This window comes from Lissotriton helveticus, chromosome 8 (assembly GCF_964261635.1).
Source record: "Lissotriton helveticus chromosome 8, aLisHel1.1, whole genome shotgun sequence".
NCBI lineage: Eukaryota > Metazoa > Chordata > Amphibia > Caudata > Salamandridae > Lissotriton > Lissotriton helveticus.
In genome coordinates, this window is record NC_136069.1 from 208325489 (window position 1) to 208346148 (window position 20660).

The 20660-nt window shown below is 42.8% G+C and overlaps 1 protein-coding gene across 1 annotated transcript in view; it reads left to right on the forward strand.

Moving 5' to 3' along the window:
- The first annotated feature begins 275 nt into the window (after positions 1-275).
- Positions 276-20660, forward strand: part of ATP5PO (ATP synthase peripheral stalk subunit OSCP) — an 86572-nt gene continuing 66187 nt past the window's right edge. The window contains exons 1-2 of the mRNA XM_078656930.1: positions 276-413; positions 9571-9621. Coding sequence (XP_078513056.1) covers positions 384-413; positions 9571-9621 — 81 coding nt within the window. The 5' untranslated portion in view covers positions 276-383. The remainder of the gene's footprint in view (positions 414-9570; positions 9622-20660) is intronic.

The window sequence follows — 20660 nt, forward strand, 5'->3', positions numbered from 1 at the left end:
TCTCCTTTGCGAGCCAACGTAGGTCGTTAGTTTACTGAGCATGCGCAGAGCCTTCGCACATGCTCTTATCCTTATCGTGTCACTTAACGTCTTTTTAATGGTGTCGATATACTTTATAAACACGTTTGCATACTTTTAAAATTGGCTAAATGTTTACATTATTTAATGGGTCTAGCTCCATGTGTACGAAGCTATATTAATAACTAGAGAGCTTAGAGAAAAACTATTAGAAATAATAATGTTTCAATATGGCCGCCACGTTCGTGTCTGTGTAGGAAGACAACGCGTGCACTTTGGTCCGTTGTCTCTTTTGCAAGCCCCGTTCGTGCAGGCGAGGCGCCGGTTTGACCTTCCTAGCAGCAGCGGTGGGCCCGAGTGAGAAGATGGCAGCAGCAGCCGGGCTCCAGCAGCAGGTAGATTACGGCCACGTAGAGACGGTCGATTAGTTTCTGTTAAAGCTGAGGGTCCCCTGTAATGAGCATTTCTCGGAGGAGGGCTGGTAAAGCAAAAAATGCAAGCCGTCCAATACATGCAAAGGTGACCTGCTAGAAGTCTGTCATGAGTGACCCGGCGTTTGCGGGAGATTATCTAACAAGTATGACTGGTTACGTGAAAGTACTTCACTGGCGCTCTGTTGGCGAAAGACCTACCACATAAGTGAGCGGCCTCCATGGAGCCAAGTTCTTGGAAATTATTGGTTGGGATCGAGTCACGAGACACATTATTGAGAGTAGATTGGAAAGAATGGCAGTTTAGCAACATGGTGCTTTTATTCACTTAGGAAATGTCAGCACTGTTGTTAGCCATGAGGAAGCTTCCCTTACTGCTCTTTCTGCTTCCTGCCTCTTCTACTCGCCAGTGGTGGCGGCTGGTGCTCTGTGAATGTTATGGATTGTAATATTTTATTCATGCCAACATACCCCATTTTAAAGTTGAAAATTGCTTTACTTTAGTTGTCTCTTGCCTAAAATTGCTTCTTTTTCATTTGTTAGGTAATAGGGAAAATAAATTCCTCCGATTTTTATTCTCACTGTCGTCTTTCCAGGGTTTTAAGTAGGATGAAAAAACTGGGGATGGGGCATGGCTTCAAAACACGCCTGCTTAAAATCTGTGCTTTGTATAGTGTGCCACCCGACTAGTATTTTGCTGCTTCTGTCATTGCATCCAGATAATACAAGTAACATTACACCCACAAAAATCCCGAACTATTGGTTTTGTCAATGGTTGTTAGTTGCATAAGATAAAAAAGCCACAACTATGGATTCATTGTATATAATTTAGAAAATGCTGAGACTGAAACAGCTATAACAAGGCTCTTTGAAGTTCCATCAAAGGCAGCGAAGGGTGGTACTGCTGCAGAGTTAAGATTTATGTTTTTTTCACTCCGAGGGTAAGGGCAAAAGAGGGGAGCCCGATAAGGACCTGTCTCAGCACTTGTTTTTTTTAGAACAGTGCTGAGCACTGGCAGGACCCGGCCCACTTAAAGCCCTGCTCCTTTTTCGAAATGTTGACATGTTTGTAATATTTGTATCAAATTCCAGTGAGTGAGCGAGATAGACCACTTCCAAGAGTTTTTTAAATTGATTCTTCCCCTGAGAATATTTTAACAATTGGGTAATTTAATGTATTTTAAAGCACAGTTTTCACATAAATTTGCTTAAAAAAAACGATAGATCAGAAATGCCTGTCATGAAATATTCCAATACTGTTAGGGTGTGCCAAGGAAGCCTGGCTCTCTCTTGGTGCCATCCCAGAATGCAGTATTGTAGGATTTGAAAATAAGGAATTGTCTAAAGATGTGACGCAAGACAATGGGCTACTTGGAAACTGTGTTTCTGATTTTCAGCCTTATTCTTGAAAGCAATCAAAGGTTAGTCACTTCATTGGTCAATTGTCAGTCTGCGCTTCAGAAGCAGATGTTAGGATTCAAGTGCTAGTGGGCACATTCCTCTAAAACTCGAGTTTAGAAAACCTTTACTACCCACCACAGTGAGAGCCCTAGGACGGGTTGCCCTATGTCACAGCACCACCTGTAACCTCCACACCTGCTGTCATGCTGTGAAGCAGCTGCAGGAGTCTGAATTTAGAAAATGAAAGCCTCACTGCTGGCGCCTTGCTTCATTTGCAGAGCCTAGGCTTGGGTGCCTTAGCCTAAATATTGCTTGGTCTCAAGCCCTGGCTCCCCAAAGAAGTTGGTACTTGTGGTCCCCTTGTTGGAAAGGATTCACTTGCCTAGAGTGACCGGGTCACAGGGAATCTACTTCTAGTTGCCACAGATGGCGAGCCACAGTAGATATGGGTGAGCTCTGAAAAAGTACTAGAAAGACAAGTGTAAAAGGTGTAATAATATTTTTGTTAAAAAATAGAACGGGATGTCTTTTTTACGATTTACATTTTTTATTGAGTGGCATTTTGTAGGTGTACATATTTTTGTCTATGGAATTATTTCACTGTGACCCTAGACAATTGTCAGAAATGGAATTAATTTGAGTTTCCTATATTCATAGTCAACACTGTCCAAAACATGTTTCAGGTTGCTCAGGATTTCAGAGATTTGTTGAATTTAAAGAAGTCTGCGGTAAGCCAGAGGAACATTGGCCGATTGATTCAGAATTGAAATTGCTACCTATGGTTTCCAGTTAGCAAAATGTCAGCAATAGTGTAGTCCAAACATAGACCCTCCAGATCTGCAGCAGCCTCGTGCAGTACAGGTCTGTACAGAGACGTGGACGTGGGGAGATGGCTACCTTCCTACTATACAATGCCTGAAAGAATAATCTGCAGTAGTATACGTTCTGCATCAAATGACCCAATTTGAACCCTCTTTCTCCCAGTATATTTCTTACAGAGTATGGTCGCTTGCTGTGAAGTCTTTAAGAAATAAAAAGACCCTAGGAATAGCAAGACCGAACAGTCAGTTAAAATAGGCAGGAGGAATTCTCGTGCCAGACAGAACAAACCAGTATAGTTTTGCCTGAGAGCTCCCCGCACTTATTTTAACGAAGCCCCGGGGGGTGGCAGTCCCCAGGGCTGGTAAAAACATTGCTCCTGGTACTTACCCCCCTCCACCGGGGGCTTGTTTTTTTTTTATTTCGGCCGAAATTCGCGCCGCTGGGTGCGCGAATCTCGCAGTTTTTTTTCTACTCCTTTAAAAAATATGCTTTTTTTGGGCCCCGGGGTTCCTTGTGGGACTCCCTGAGCAGGCCTAGGGGGTCAGGGTGTTTCTACCCTGCCCCCTTTTTGCGTTTTGCAAGGTTTTATTTTCTGCTTTCTTGTGCCTCGGTTCTATAGAGGCACAAGATGGCTGCCAACACTTCCTGGTTTGAAGTGTTGACAGCCTATTAGCATACAGCTCGTGCTCGGCAGGGTGTGCGGATACTGCGCGGCCATAAATATAGCTATGATTTTCTCAGGAACTACAGAACGTATTTACACCATTTAACCAAAAGGCACGACTCTGAACCAAGGGCTACCTTTTTGCCAAATTTGGTGTAATTACTGAACCAAGGGCTACCTTTTTGCCAAATTTGGTGTAATTACTGAACCAAGGGCTACCTTTTTGCCAAATTTGGTGTAATTATGTTCAGCAGTTAGGAAAATGATGGAAAACTGCATGGGGAAAGCATGTTTTGGGACCCCCCTTTTTTCTCGACCATTGCTTGACGAATCACCCCAAGACTTTCAGGATAGGAGCGGACCACGAGTTTTCAAAATTTCACAAAGATTCGTCAACCGATGCCAAAGTTATTCCAAATAGAATGTTGCGGATTTCCTATGGATAATAGGTCCTAACTATAACTACCTACTGGTGACCGCCAGTAGGTAAAATATATAACATTTTATTACAATTTGGTGAAAACAAATATACTACAAATAGGTTCATGTCCCAACAAAGGTGGTTCAGTAAGCAAGAGTTGGTATTTTACAAAAAGACAGGAAAAAACAGGTTACAGGCAATAATTTGCATGTTTAGTGCACAAGCCCAGGATGTATTAATTTTCTAGTCTATTTTCAACTAAGTGAGACTCTCAATTTGGGTTGTCCATAGTGTGTCATCGCCGAACCCACCTAAGCATGGTCACAGTAAAATAGGCATCATGTGCCATAGGGCCCGAATGACTCTGGGTCAGGAGTGAGGGAAGGGGGAAACAGTGGAAGTGGCAAAAAGTAACACCCACAAAAAGGGGTAATAATCAAGGTTTCTCAGGGTGCGTACGTACTAAATTGTAAGAGGGAGGTTGGAGGAGGTGTAGATAATTGGGCAATAGTGGGATGTGCGTCCAGAGCCCCAAGGGGCAGATTATCCACATCTGGGGGGGGAGGGAAGAGGAAGGATGTAGGGGGGCATAGGAGAAGGCAGACAGCACAACATGGGGTGATGCCATACCTCAGAAGTCAAGGGGTCTGGTCTCTTCAGTGGGTGTTTGCTTCCTCTCTCACACCAGGGTCTCCATCTTGGTTGCCCTCCTGTTCTCCCTGTTCAGAGTCCGTGTCTCCTTCTGGATGTTCCCAGCTCTCCTGTACCTCTGTCCACAGACCAGCAGTCTCCTCACCTCCACCCCCCCCATATATGTATGTAATTGTGAGAAAATCTGGGGAGCTGAAGCCTAGTCTCTTGTTGACTATAAGTGTGCTGCTTCAGTGGTATAATTGCATACTGACAAAATGAAGAGGTTAAAAGGAGCGGAGTAGCTGGATTGCACTTTAGTGGGTCCTGAATTTCATTGTAAAAATCGATTTAGAAAGTAAAGCAGGTTAATAGTAGTGGGCTGAACTGTGGAAGGATTCTTTGAGGCAGAGAAATATTTCAGTTAGACGTGGAAAAGGTCTTCCGGTGCTATGCTAATAAAAAATATGTGACGATGACTGCTTACACACGCAATGGGCTTTGAATGTCGTAAAGGGAGTGGACAGTACTTATGCAAGATTGAGCATGCAGTGTTGAAAGATATGATTGAAATGCACATGAGCTCTTAAAAGAAGACATTAAAACTTTGTGTTTCTGATGCATGCTTACACGCACCTAGTTGTCCCCTCATGCTGTGCAGTCAGTACTTGACCACACGTCGACTTGTCCCTTGGTGCTTTCTTTGAAGAAGAGGCATGCGTTGCATCAACTATCACTGGAAATGGCAGGTTGTACTTCCTTTGTCCTTTGGTGTTTTTTGCCAACTCAGTGTCTTAGTATTATTTTATCTCTCTTAAAGAAGAGACAAATTTGCCAATTATTGTTTGTGGTCCATATGCGTGAGATTCCTTTAACGGTTTCTAGAAGACGTGCACTTGGTCAAGATGAATGCCGTTTAGCAGTCTAGTTTTTGCTTAGCATTCTATGAAAGCAAGTGCTGGAGTTTGAGGCGGGGTGCTCTTTGTTTTTATTTTATTATTTTTTTTTTTTTGAGAACCTTTATTGTCACTTCAAGTTAATACAAGTATGGGCCTACAACCACCCCGACCGGCCTCTAGTCAAGTCGTAAGTACAGCAAATCAATGTAGAAAAATACAGCAGCCCGAAAATCAGGGTCTAATAAGTGTCCAGGATATGACTTGTATTCAAGCGTACTGTGCAAGATGCAGGATGTGAGAAGGTTCATTTTACAATAAAGAAAAACTCAGAATCAATGCCATACGGTCATACATGGTCCTACAATAGCAAGCACGAAGCAGGAAATCCGCAAATAGTGCAAATACGTTTGAAGTAATGGGGGTAAGGCACACGAGTCAGGATAAATGTAAAAACAAACACGTTACGTAGCAAAGCTGCACCCCACCCCTCAAGACGAAACATACTGTAGGAAACATGAAAAACGACGACACCAAAAAGGAAGAAAGACAAAGGGCCATAGAAACAAAGAAAGGCCAAATTGACAAACCCCATCCCCTACCCCCCACCCTGCACCCCTGCAGAAGGCTACGGCCTATCCCCCCCAGCAGCGTGCCTGTCGCCCTAAATAAGAGACCCGAAATATAGAAAAAGAGGAAAAATGAGGGGAAGGGCCATCGATCTGGCCACCCGCCCCCACCACCGCGCACAGTAAACATCCCAAAAGCAAAATCAGAATAGCCATGGAAAACATTAATCACCGATTGCACAATCAATAACATCCCCGCTGAGTGTCCCCCAAATCACAGTCAGCCAACAATAAGTTCCACTATGTCCTAGACGGTCTCACCCCTGGCCTTTCCTATCAGTAGTACCAACATACGTCCACTTATCAATCGGCATACAGAGCAGCGTGGAGGGTCCAAGTGATCCGGGCGGACAGGGCAGTGTTGTTATTCCATGGGACTTCAGCCACCAAAACCCAGCCGAGTATGTATGGCGGAAATCCGTCTGTGTCAGTATCGACCCCGAAAACATCCTCCAGTCCGGACACAGTCTCACCAGCCAGGGAAAGAGAGTCACACCATCCGGTAAGAGCTGAAACGCCGCCGGGGCAGCCCAAACCATAGATCGACGTTGTTGCCCCAGCCGCCGAATAGATAAGTGCCCCGACGAGTCACTCACATGTACAACAGATCTGTCCAAAGCGATCTTATGAACCGGGTCTTCCAGCGTCTCCACGAACATAGGCGTAGCTGGAGCACTCATCACTGACGCAGAGGCGGGCACATCGGCGCTTCCTTGAGATCGAACTATGCCCGTGTGGAACGGTGGGACAACAATGGCGGCCATCCTTCTTCCCAGATCCCAGGCGTCCCGGATCAGGGTCGTATGCAGGGTTGTTAGCGCAGCCAGTATATCTCTGGACGTGGGCTCTGTCTCGTGTCACCAGACCCCAGGACTCTCCCGCACAGCAGCCTCTCTGCCTGGACGTGGTCTGCGTAAGAGGGTGCCGTCTGCCATCTTAGCTGATCCGGCCTCGTCCTTCTCCACCTCACCTCGGGACCGGGCCCCACACCAGGGTGCAACAGGAGTCACCATGAGGACCCCGAAAGTCAAGGCAGGCTTCCCAGCGAAGGGTCACCAAAAGGCTAAACAAAATCTCCGCCGCTCCCTGGGAGCCGCCCGCCGATTCCGGGAGAAGTCATTAGTCATGCCCGGACACAACACTGGAAAGGGGGCCAAGTATCGTGCACTCCCCTCGACCCTGCTTCACCGCACATCCCACAAGGCACTCCACTAGATGAACTGGGTCGGCACTGTCGCCATCGGCCCATCAGATCTCCGGTGCCCTCCGGCCGACTCCTCACCCCCACCAGAGGCCGCTGTTGTTGCAGTCGCGGCCGGATACTCTCCTCACTCGACACCCCGGTCCCAGCTCCATGAAGGCCGCAAAACAGTCGGGGACATTTCCACGGGTCTGCCGCACGTAAAAGCCTCAGGAGCAAACGGTCAGTGAAGTTGTCCTTCGCCTACTTAAATATGCCGTTACGGCTCAGGATAGTTGCCAGGATGTATGCGCGGGGTGAGAAGGCTCACGGAGCCGAGCGCCTATGCAGCCATCTCGGTCGCCAGCTTGGCTCCTCCCCAGGGTGCTCTTTGTTGGTTACCTCCCCCAAAGACTAAGCAGATCTAGTAGGCAGCTTTTGGGTAAACGAAAAATATATGTCCAAGGTTGTACCGGGCACAAGATTTCCTGAATTGGGGTTTGCCTCAGATGACGGCCGCAGATAGTTGAAGGTTTCTTTCTATCAACTGAAGACCAGGGCTTTGCACTCTATCATTTGGGAATATAATTTGTTGTTAATCTAATGCAGGGTATCAAAACCCGTGATCCTTGCATTTTGAAACCTGGATAACATGGCCATACACTGCTTTGCCAAAGAAGTCTGACCGTATTCTATGTCGTATTTTATTGCCCTGACATGGTGACATATTAGCTCATAGAGTCAACAGAAAGGGGGGGGGGGCACTGTTCCAAAAGGAGTGATGCAGAGAGCAAGGGAAAGGTGCTAGGTCGTGGACTCAGTGTCAGGAGTCAGGGGAAGTGCTGAGAAAAGACAATTCTTGTCTCTTGTTGCCCTCACTCACCCCGAAGGATGTCATGCTTCATCATTGGGCAGTTGCTCCTCGTCGGGCCGGCGGTGCAATGCCCTACGGGTCCCCCGAAGGGTCACTTTGGCGGAGATTTTTTAGAAAACTGCCGTTGGGTGTGTGGCTAGAGTCCTGTAGTGAGGCTAAAAACTACCTAAGGGTATACCTACAGAACTTTTAATGAGAAGGTACCCTTGGTAGAGTAAAACAACGCGTAGGTTCGGAGTTACCAGCACAGGCGCAATGTGCCCAGGTAACTGATCAGGTCGACATGTTTCACGCCTATGTCTGTCCAAAAGGATCCTTGGTGTTTCATCAGGACCACAAGTAGAGGTGGTGGTGGTGTAGTGCATGAAAGTGAAATTTCATAATAGAGGGGTACCATTGGCCCTCTAAATTATCAGAGGGGGCCACTATCTTCAAGGAAATAAGTAGCGGCTTTGACTCAAAAGTCAGAACAGCACATTCAGGCTTGTATGACATGCAAGCAGGCGTCAGGATGGGGCAGGTCTCTTGAGCCGGCACCCGATCTTAATCCACAACCAGGTGTGGGCATCCTACGCCATGGCTTATGGAACACTGCCAGGGCTCCGTTAGGTCATGATCGAATGACCTTTATGTTGACTCTGTGGTTATTTAGGAGCGCGGGCACTGGACCATTAACTAGCTCCTGGTCCCCCCCCCCTTTTTTTTGACTGCACGACATTTTAGCTCACACAGGAAATTGAAGACTCCATGCATAACCTAATGGCAAATGAAGATATTTGTTACTACTATTGCCACTTGTTGAGCGGTGCAGAGAGCTTTATCCTGCAGTAAAACTTGAGGCATAACACTTGCACTTTCCTTTGACTTCGGGTGATGTTTTATCGAATGAAATGTTCACACTTTTAAAACATCAATATCATTTGTGTTGTGCTATTTAGTCAAGGAATCTGTCTTGTATTTCGTCATGGAAAATAACGTATTTGATCACATCTAGATTTTTTTAGTTGTTATTTTGGTTATTGATTTTAAAATTGATCAAATTGTGAAAATCAGCATACCAGTAAGCATCTCATATAAAAAGAAAATACAATTCGAAAAATGTTAGTTATATTTTTTCCACAAGATGTAATCAAGTAGCACACTGTTGCTAAATCATGTTTCACTTGAATTAGAACAAATAGCCTACCATACCTAAATACAATGATTAGTAAAGGGAATCTTAGGAAGGGAAACGTTGTAAACTGCTGACTTGGGACCATCATGGCCCGACCATCAGTTTCTGAAGCAGAGTTAAACCTCCCTCTCTAGGCTTTTAAATAACTGTTGACTCTAGAACATATGTCTGTATCAAGTAATTTTGCATGGAAATTTGCTTTTTTATGAGCTGTTTAGGGCTCATAAGCTCAATATTATACGATTCTGTACTGCATAGCTAAGCAATTCATGTATCGCATGTCGAGAAAAAGTATCACCGTAAGGGTTTCAGGGAGATTGGCAGTTGGTTAGTAATTGAGGATTGCGACCACTGTGTCTAACTTCATACAAGGCCTACACGAAAGAAGTCATTATTTAACGTTTTACTAAGAGATGTATTTTATTTTCAGGTGCGCAACTTCAGCACCAGCATGGCCATGAATGTTGCAAAATTGATCCGGGTATGTATGTTTTAAAATGGTTTTTATCAGTTTAATAAATGTTTCTTTCAGAATGACAGTTTAACCTTATTTAGTCTTGCTGTTTTAATAGTACTATACGTGCTCACTTATTTAAATGATCTGAAACTGGTAGCTGAACATTCTGTGTATCAATCGCTATATTACTGTTAAGATGCTAATGTTGGTAATGCCCAGACCCGACATATTTTGTATATCGCCTTTGGTAGGAAATGTCTAAAATGCTTAGAGGCATAACTATGTAACCCCCACAAGACAGACAAGAACTTTATTGCTGGTAAATTACGGAGATGGCAGCACTTCCCATAATCACACTGCTCAAGTAGCACCAAAATTCAATTTAAGATCTTGCTGTACCTACAGTTAACTAAATTGTGATGTGAACAATACAGGTGGATGGGGAATTTAAGATGCTGCTGGGGTTGTAAGATACTCAATCACTAATTTAGTCAACACACATTTTTCAGGAGATTGGTAGCCTAAGAGTAACAGTGTGTTACAAGAAACAGCAAAAATTACTCAATAGCTGCTCACTTTTTAAGAACCTACAGAAACAGTTGAGCTGGATGTTGTAAAACAGTATTACTGACTGTAGAGAATCTTCCAGGGAATGAAAAGTATGCAGTTGCCATCAGCTAGAGATTCAACACGCCTAAGAATTGTACGAAATTGAACTCGCTGTCCTCATCTTAAAGCCTTGACTCCAGTAGGAAATGCACTGTTAGCTTTATATTCTCGATTATATTTTTCTTTTTTGAAGCTCCTCTGATCATTCCCCTGAAATAATCATTATTTCATAAATTATAAACTGCTTGCAAGATTTTGGAACCCTCACTAACAAGCAAACCGACTGCAACTATCAGCCTGGCACCCAATTGGGATTTCATTACAAGACGGGAGGCTACCATTATGCATCAACTTTTATTTGCCACTCCTGAACAGCAGCCCCTTTAAATAACTTCAGTAAATAACAATCCAGAATTGGAATTTTAGTAGTCCATAAAAGCCTCCTGCATAGAACGCTCATCCTCTTTTAAATTCTGCTCCTGTTTAGATAAGTACTTTGTTCACTTTACTAATATCACTGTGAAGCGGTTTGTAGTAGGAAGCTTTGAGTGTATTTGGGTTTAAGCTTATAATTTTCTGAAGCGGAATGCGTGAGAATGGCTTGTTTTTGTGACTTTGTTGGGAAGTGAACTGATTAGATGTTGTGATAGGCTGGTAGTAGTTTAAGAAGCAGGGACTTGTTAAGGTTGACTTCGACTTTTTTCGTTTTTTTGTTCTTTTAGAACTTACGAACATATTTGTTTTGAATGGTTTTGATTAAGCGAAAGCAAAGCAGGAGACTTGTGCGGGCTTTTAGGATGCATGAGACTCCTGTCGGGGCAATGGGGGGTGCGTGCTTTCTGTCAGATTGTTGACTAACGCTTTTCTGCTCTGAGCTCCCTGAGGGGAGCAGGCAGGATCGCGTGAGGGAGCACAAGCTCAGGACTTCATGCCGATGGCGTGACTGGTAATGTGAGGTTATGCTATCGATGGGGTCAGAAGAAAAGATCGGATTGGCCCCTATAATCTAGCGAGAGAGCGACGGCCATATTGGATTGGGCTGAAACGGCTTGGTAATAGCTAGGAAATGGAAAAAAGACACAGCTGATGTTTAAAAATAACAATCAGCTGTGTTAAGAGGAGAATTCGTCGGAGCAGTTAGTTCTGATTGTGGAGTTAATAGGAAAGTGTATTTTTTTGTGCGATTTAGGAGAGAATAGGTCTACTGAGGAAGCTAGTGTGAGTCAGCAGGGGAGTTGAAGAGAGAGTTAGTGAAGAAAGTTTGAGGAGATTGATTCAGTGTGAGATGAATATTTCTATTAGGGAAGTAGTGGAAATTGTTATGGCTAAGAAGAGAAAGGAGGTAAGATCTGAAGAAGATTTTTGGTAATTTTCAGAGGTGGAGCACTGAAGGAAAGACCGGCAAAAAAGGCTAGAAAGACTAAGCATTTAAAAAAGTAAAGATGGATTAAACGACATTAGAAAAAGTGGTGCCCTTGACTGTACACAAGATTATTCAGATGAGGAATACAATATGGCTATTGATGACCAAATAGATGAGAGATGGGAGAAAATGTATGATAAGTACATTTTTGATGTGCAACAGGATGGCGATTTAAATGACTATCTTAAGAATGACCAAGCCTCTTCATCTAAGGCTGTGACAAAGGATCCTCTAGGTGACGAAATGTTTAGTCCATACAAATGAAGGCATCCAAAGAGTGCAGACTGGTGGCCGCTGAATCATGTTTCTAAATTTATTAAGCAATGGATTAGGAAGCCTTTAGAACGAGAGTTATGGAATGTATTAGAGCTGAATGCTCAAGACCACATATAGATAACTAGCTTACCCGTCACACGTTGCTGCGATCTCAGAAGAAAGGAAATTTAAGGAAACTTGTTATGATAACATTCAATTTACATTGTGTCATTTTTATTGAAACTTAATATTCATTTTAATAAGGAAAACATTTTAAAGTGTTTTAATTCTGTTTATTTAGTCGAGTGCTTGTGGAAACACGGTATTTTTTGTTTTTTCGTCTGGTGCGTACACGAATAAATCAGAAGGTTTTCTGACGTGTGAGCTGGCCACATACAGTTGTCCATGTGATAAGCACGTATTCTCCAAATCTAGTCCACACACTTGCAGCGATTGTCCTTTGTTGATGGTCATTGCAAAAGCGAGTCGCACAGGAAACTGTAAACGTTCAGTATTGGAAAGATTATGAGGGCCCTGGGGGGCCGATATTTAACACATTTTTCTTTTTTTGCCAGAAACTTTCGCGGGAGTGTACTCTACAACTTCCCAAAGTTTCATGCCGATCGGATGAATGGTGTAGTAATGCATAAAGGACAAACAGACAGACATACTTTCGTCTTTATATTTTTATATATATATATATATATATATATATATATATAATGTCTTTCGTATTTATTTAAAATGGGGAGAGATCCACGGAAAGGCCTTGGAAAGTCTTTGAAGCAATGTCAGGATTCTGTTAGATATTTTGGGCCCATTGGCGAAAATAATGGACATGGTGGAAGAGGTGTATATTAATGGTGAGCAGGTTTATGTTCAACTGTTGCAAGGATGGAGCCAAAGGGCGATGGTCTTTTTGGGGAATACTAATTCAGGTCTGTTGGCAGAGAAGGAAGGAAGTATTAATGAAAATCAGCCCAAAATTAGGAGATATGGCAAAGAAAGAGCCCAATGAGGAGGCAAAATGATTATTATTTGGTGTAGTATTGGTTAAGAGTCTTGGCAAGCATGTGTCTACTTTTACTGTGCTGGAAAAGGCATAAACAAATATGAGTAACGTTTTCGGAGGTGTTTTTGGTAGGGCCAGTAGATGGGGACCCTATTCTGGCCGGGGGATTTCAGAGGTCCCAGTATAACTATGTGTACAGAGGAATTGGAAGAGGTTTCCAAGGGACCTCAGGCTTCTTCACACAAAGAGGTAGATATCCCAGAGGCAGAGGAGGTCAAGTAAGAAGTCAGTCCGGTCCAGGATCACAAGGTGAGTATGCAGAAAACTTTTGGTTCTTCCCTATAAAAAGTCGGAGGACACTTGAGATTATTTCAAGAGGAATGGAAGAAAATACCAAGGGATCCTTGGGTGTTAAATGTGGTACAAGTGTTCGAAATAGATTTTGTACAACAACCGTTTCAGGTAGTGGAACCAAAGGAATTCGTTTTATAGCAAGAACAGGTAGTAATTGCAGATTTAGAGGTAGAGGAGATGTAAAAAAAAAAGAGCAATTTGTTTGATAGAGGATCATTTAAAAGGGTTCATAAGCACTTTGTTTTTAGTAGAGAAGAAAGACAATGTTTGAACCGGTCATTGGTTTGCAGACATTTCAAGATGCAAGGCATTCATCTTTTTTAAGAGACATGTTACAGTCGAAGGATTGGTTGGTGAAGTTGGATTTGAAGAATGCCTACTTCACTGTTCAGATGAAGGAAAGCAGTCAGAAATTTCTTCAGTTCAGGTGGAGAAACCAATTATAGCAATTTTTGTTTCTCCCCTTTGGTCTGTCTTCTCCACCATGGTGCTTCACAAAGTTGATGCGTGTGGTTGTGGCTTTTTTCAGAAAGAGAGGTTATTGCGTATTTAAACAATATCTTATTGATGTCACAGGACTCAGTGGAGTTGACGAGGTAGCTCAAAGCAGTAGTAGCGATATTGGAGAGTTTGGGATTCTTGATAAACCAAGCAAAGTCAATTTTAATTCCTTCTCAGTTTGGAGTTTCTAGGGTTCACAATAGATACGGTTGGAGAGGTGTTAGGGTTACCGGAGATGAAGGTAAAAATTATAAAGAAAGAGGTGTTAAGAGTCTTGCTCAAGATGTCTTTGACCTTGAAGGATTTAGCAAAGATTCTAGGTTTGTTTTCTTCCTTGATACAGGATATTTTTCCAGGGCCTTTGCATTATCGTGCGTTGCAAAGAGTAAAGGCAGACGCATTGTGATGAGGTTTATGGTATTGGGGCAGAGTTGAGTGTGGATGGGAAAGAAGAATTGGAGTGGTTGTTGCACAATTTGGAGGTATGGAACAGAAGGGCAATATTTGGTTGTATTCCGGATGCTGTTCTGAGATGGATACTAGTCTATTAGGATGGGGGATGTCGTTTAGGGCTCCAGGAGACAGGTGGTGCATGGTCAAGAGAAGGACCTTCATATAAATTGTCTGGAACTGGCAGTGGGGTTGTATACCTTGAAGAGTTTCTAGGAGAAGTTAGTGTCACACAGTGCTGATGAAAATGGACCACATATCAGCAGGAGCTTATATAAACCGGCTGGGGGACTGCAGATCGAAGAGTCTTTTGGATGTGGCGAAGCAGAAGCAGTTGTGGATGTTTTCTTTGGAGAACAAGATGGCTTTGAGAGCGAAGTACCTTTCTGGGGTATGGAATGTGGTTGTAGATTGGAATACCAGGCACGTGAAGGATTTCAGCAATTGAATGCTGGGGAGAGAGAATTTCAAAAGGATTCAGGATGTAGACCTGTTTGCAACAAGATTGACCAGCCAGTTGGAGAAGTATTACAGTTGGTTACCAGATCCAGGGGCTGCGGCGATAGACGCCTTTCAGAAGACTTGGTTGAATATGGCAGGTTATGCTTTCCCTCCTTTTGCATTGATACAGAGGGTATTACTGAAGGTGAGGAGAGAAGGATGTCAGTTGGTTTTAGTAACGCCTTTTTGGGTGTCGCAGGCATGGTTTCCAGCGGTGTTGGAATTGGCATGCGAGATTTCTTTTTTTGAAGAAAGCAGAAGAAGGTATGCTGGTAAATGAGCTAGGCAAGTTTCATCCTTTGATTCAGAATGGAATGTTGGACCTTCTTGTTTGGAAGGTGTCAGGGGATCTTGTGCATTCGAGGAACTTCCGCAAGAAGCTGCAGTTACTTAAGGAATCTTGGGCACCTGGCACTCAGAAAAGGTATTAGGGAGTGTGGAGATTTTGGGTACATTGGTTCACGGAAAGGAGTTTGGATCCAGTGGAGGCTCCTGTAGGGGGGATAGTAAATGTTTTAGTGGATCAGTTCAATAAGAGATTAAGCTATAAAACTATCAATTGTTACAGGTCGGCTATTTCAGCAGGACATGTTTTTGTTGGAGGAAGAACAGTGGGTAGCAATATTTTGGTTTGTAGCGTATTGAAGATTGAGATTGAAGAAGCCTCCTAGAGCATGGTATGATGTGTTTTCGGATGTAAATTTGGTTTTGAAGTTGTTTCTAGGTGGGTGAGATATGCAATGGAGCAAGCAGGAGTGAATATGGAAACATTCAAAGCTCAATTAGTCAGAGGGGCTATGGCGAGCAAGTGTTGTTGAAAGTTTGGAGAATATTTTAAAAGCAGCAGATTGGTCTAATGTGGACACTTTTGCAAAACATTGTTTTAGACCAATTGAGCATATGTCTGAAGTGGTTTTAAAGGGCTTTCTATATGCATAATGGTAGCCCCCGGCTTGTAATGAAATGGCGATTCTCAGATTAACATGACAAGAGAATCAGGATTTCATTGAAGATGCGGAGGCTAACATTATCCCGCCCTCCACGCCCTCTTTAAGACGTATAATGGCATGTTGTGTAAGTTTAAAAAAAGGGATAAGGTAAATGTATGTGAATAAGGATTTGGTATTGCGTTTCTTTATTCGAACTGACAGAATTGTTTTTTTAAATAAGGTGTTTTTTGATTTCAGAGTCTCAGACTTAGAGAAGTCAGGTTTTCGTGGAGGAGAGTTGAGGGAAGAGTAACTTTGCAGAATCGCATTTAGGAGTAGGTACGTTCTATGCAGGAGGCTTTTATTGACCATTATAATTCCAGTTCTAGATTGTTATTTATTGAAGTTCTTTAAAGGGGCTGCTGTTCAGGAGTGGCAAATAATAGGTTATGCATAATGTTAGCCTCCGCGTCTTAAATGAAATCCTGATTCTCTTGTCATGGTAATCTGAAAATCGTCATTCTCCTGCATGTCAGTGTGTTTCTGCTGTAGATGAATTATCCAGAATGATCATCCACCAGTTCTCTAGATGCATAGTCTGATCATTATATCTGTTTTTTTATATCTCTTAATCAGTTTTCGCAGAGAAAAGAAAATCAATGTAACATACCTCCCCAACTGTCGAGGACATGTGAGCAAAACATATAACAACCATTGCTTAAGTCTTCCCGAGGTCTGGACCATAGCATGACACAAATGCAACAGCCAGAGTGTTTCTCCTTTCTTTTTTCACAACAATATCAAAACGCCACAGTTTATCATGTGGCTCAAGCCTGATCAGTTCTGCTTTAGCAATGTACCTCCCGCATTTCCTCACTCTTACTCTTCCCTCATCCCCCTTCAGGGATGTTCTATCTCGTTTTCAGTGCAGATTGGAAGGCTCATCTGAGAGGCTGGAATCATCACAAGTTTGTGGGAAACAATTCGGGCTAATTAGCATACAGTGCTTCCGACACAAAATCTGCCTTTCGTTGAGGTTGTCTTGCCTATAGTAACTTCCTGCATTAGACCTAGTTGCTTGCGAAATCCACCATTTCATAAAATAAAAAATATTGGGCTATGTTGTTTATGCCTGAGATATGTACAACCAAAGCCAAAAATATGTCCTTTTAGCATACCTCAAATAGACATTCTCAAGAACTAGTGGTATATCAAAGTAAATTAAAGCACTACTGCTCAGGTTTGTGCAAAAGTATCAAAATGTAGTATATGAGCAGGATTAGTTTGTTGGGCAAGCTTTTAAACATAAAAGCTCTTAAGACTTTTTCTTCTCCCCAACAGTCATGTGAGCTTCTTTCACTCCTTCAATAAGGTACCTGTGATCCAGAAGAATACCCCCCAGATGTTGTACAGGAGGGGTATTTATTTATTTATTGATTTATTTATTGAAAAGTTTTGTATAGCGCGAACAAGACCCATGGGTATCAGAGCGCTTTACATAGAAGTAGGATAAATATTAACAAGATGGTAACCATTAAACAACATATAGATATGAGGTAGATAATTATATGGCTTTAGTGAGTGCTTATGTAACTACATTCCATTCAAGTTAGTCTTTTACAATACGAAGTAACTCTAAAGCATGAAATTGTCATTTGTCATTTTCGTCATACATATGAGGTAGGAGGTTATATAGTTTCAGGATGTGAGATAACTGTATGAGTTCACTTTGACATGAGGTAGCAGTTGGTATACAGTTTAGTTACAAGGAATGTCGTCAGTTTCGAACCATCGTTTATCTTTCATCTAATTCACGTTGATCCTTCTCTTTCTGATGACGTAAGTGTTTTGTTTGAGGACAGAATTCGATCCCATAATGATCCATCAACTTCTCTATGTAAGGTATTTACTCATTAAGAAGCTCTTCACTTCTCGCTTAAATGTTGAGATATTGGGAGGCTTCCTAATGCTTGGAGGGAGTGAGTTCCAGATTCTGGGGGCAGCTCCTGTGAACGCTCTGTCATAAGTTTTTTTTTCTTTCTGAAGATGGCTGGACGCAGCACCAACTCCTTGGCACTCCTAGCCGGTCTGTTGCCTCCTGATAGCTCAATTTTCTTGGATAGGTATCCAGGAGTATTGTGGTGGAGCGCTCTATGGGTGATACATGATATCTTTAGTTGAATTCTGGCCTCATAAGGTAGCCAGTTTAATGCTTTCAGGTGAGGAGATATGTGGTCAAACTTCCTTGATCCGGAGATGAGTCTCGCCGCAGCGTTGAGGCAAGCTTTTAGTGGTGCTGTGGATGTTTTTGGTAAACCCGCTAAGGTGGTGCAACCATATTCAATCCTAGAGATGTCTAAAGATTGGATTGCCAGTTTCAGATCTGCTTCAGAGATGAATGGTTTCAATTTTCTTAGGTAGTTCAGGTGGAAGCGGGCGCTTTTTGCCATTGAATTAATGTGAGCTTTCATGTCAAGATTCTCATCTAAAGTAATTCCTAGCGACTTAGCTGAGTTGACTAGAGTCGGAGTGCAGTTGAGCGCGGTCACCAACTTGGTCCATTCCTTTATTTCCGTAACGCTCCTTGGTGGAGAGATTAGTAAGAACTCTGTTTTTTGAGCATTTAGCTTCAGATGATTGGTAGTTAACCATTGCAATGCCATTTTTAAAGTTTCATTCATTAGCTCAATGTCTTCAAGGGAGGCGATCTTTATATATATATAGTTGCGTGTCATCCGCATACATATGATAAGATATCTGTGAGTTTCTGAGAATTTCTGTAAGAGGTTCGACATACAAGTTAAACAGATCAGGGGATAATGTCGATCCTTGTGGGACTCCGATTGAGTTAGGGCATGATGGTGAAATTGATTGATTGACCAGGAATCGTTGTGTTCTGTTCCGTAGGAAAGATTCGAACCATTTCAGAACATTTCCAGACACTCCCATCCTGTCCTGTAGCCTGGCCAGTAATGCTTCGTGATTTACTGTGTCAAATGCCGATGATAGGTCCAGGAGAATTAGTAAGCATGCTTGATTTCGATCAAGAGCCTGTAGCGCGTCATCAACAATATGGAGGATCGCTGTTTCCGTGCTATGCCCTGATCTGAATCCTGATTGGCATTCATCTAGTAGGGAGAACTTAGTGATGTGTTGGCTCAGTTGGCCCTGCACGCATTTCTCAATTAGTTTGGCCAATAAAGGGATGTTGGTCACTGGTCGAAAGTTATTCGGGTCTGTAGCATCCGCAGTCGGTTTTTTGATCAAAGGAACAACTTGACCTGTTTTTAGGCAGTCTGGGAGGATCCCTTGTGATAATGATGCATTTATTATTTTGGTCCAGATTGGCACCACAATATGGCTGACTTCTCTTAAGCATTTCGCGGGTAGAGGATCTTGGTAGTGGTTGTTAGCTTTGATTTTCGAGAGCGTTTTGGCGATCGTGTTCTGATCATATAATTCGAATGTGTCCCAATTTGCCTTGTTTTTTGTTTTGCTACACACTGTAGTCTAGTTGGGATCGCTCGTAGTCAATGGTTGGATGAGGAGGTTATTCGCTGCGCTTAAGAGCTCTGTTTCAAGCGATTTGGCCTTCTTCGTGAAAAATGTTGAAAATTCCTCGCTGCTTAGAGATGTTTTTGCGTTTTCATGAGCTGTTTTGGCTAGTTTGTTAGATTGTTGCTTCAGGATTTCAAAGAGTTTCCGTGGTCTGTTTTTGGCATTATCTAATTCCGATCTTATAAATTCCTTTTTGGAGTTGATCTTTTTGTTATATTGGTTTCTAATTTTTCTGAGGGCTTCCAGCTCAGGGGATGATGGATGTTGTCTCCATTTTCTTTCGCCCATTCTTAGTTTGCGCCTGTCTTCCTTCAGTGATCCATCAAACCATGGATTTTTTATGCTACAGTGGATGATATAACATTCGTCTCACTGTGGAGTCGATCCCTAAAACATAATCGGTTTAATTAACTGGTAGAAGAAAGTAAATGCCTATGCTCTACTGTAATATCCTACCTATCTACTATGTTTCATTATTTGCGCCCTCGGCGCATCTACTTGTGACACGTTTTAATTGATCAGGTCATGTCCTGTTCAGCACCAGATTTATTCCAAGTTGCGCTGGTTACAGCACTATGGAAGAAAAACCGTTCTGTCTTTTTTTGGATCAAAGAAGGTTCTCACTAATCCCATAATTTGTATATCCATCTGAACTCCTATAATGGCGTGCGATCAATTTTTATTGGTTGGTTCAAGCTAATAGAATGTTACACCTCCTCCACCCCCTCCCGGCTGCAAGCAAGTTTCAGTCCGGTGGCGGAGATCTCACCAGAGTATCAGGTCCTCACATCTGTTCTTGTTGGCCTAAAGATGGAGCTTGATGCTGCTGGGTACAGATGTTGTTAAATCTGACACCAGCCTTCAACACGACCAAATGTTGTTGCCTACTTCAGTAGCGGACTTACGGAAGAGGTGTGGCGCTGCGGCTAGTGCGACTGACTCCGTAATCTGGGGATCACGGTTCGATCACCGGCGGCGATTAGCCCAGCACCATGTGACTCTAGGCAATAGCTTGTTTAATCTTCCCGACGGCCCCCAGCGCCTATAGACCCTTAAGGGTGATTGTGCGCTTTACAAATGTAGATTATTATTATATTATTATTACTTTGACGGATAGTCACTTCAGTGGTATACGGTTTAGTGAGAGGTGATACAAGACTGAAACATTTTATCTCTTTTACCTAAGCCCTGTTTATGATCTCCAGCTACAGTCCTCTTTCCTTTTTGTTTTTGCATTATGTAATGGCACAGCTGACATCCAGATGATCTTGTTCCTTAATATAAACCACCACTTGGATTTGCAGCATGTAGGTTTCTGCTTGTGTCTGAATAGCGCAAAACCTAACCCAAATGGCTTAGTGGTCTGGATTTTCCCCAGGACCTAAATTGAGGACATTGCGCTTATCAAAGTGTTTGCCCAGTTGGCTGCCTGCCTCAAACATTGCTTCTTTAGAGTGGTATGCCTATCCAC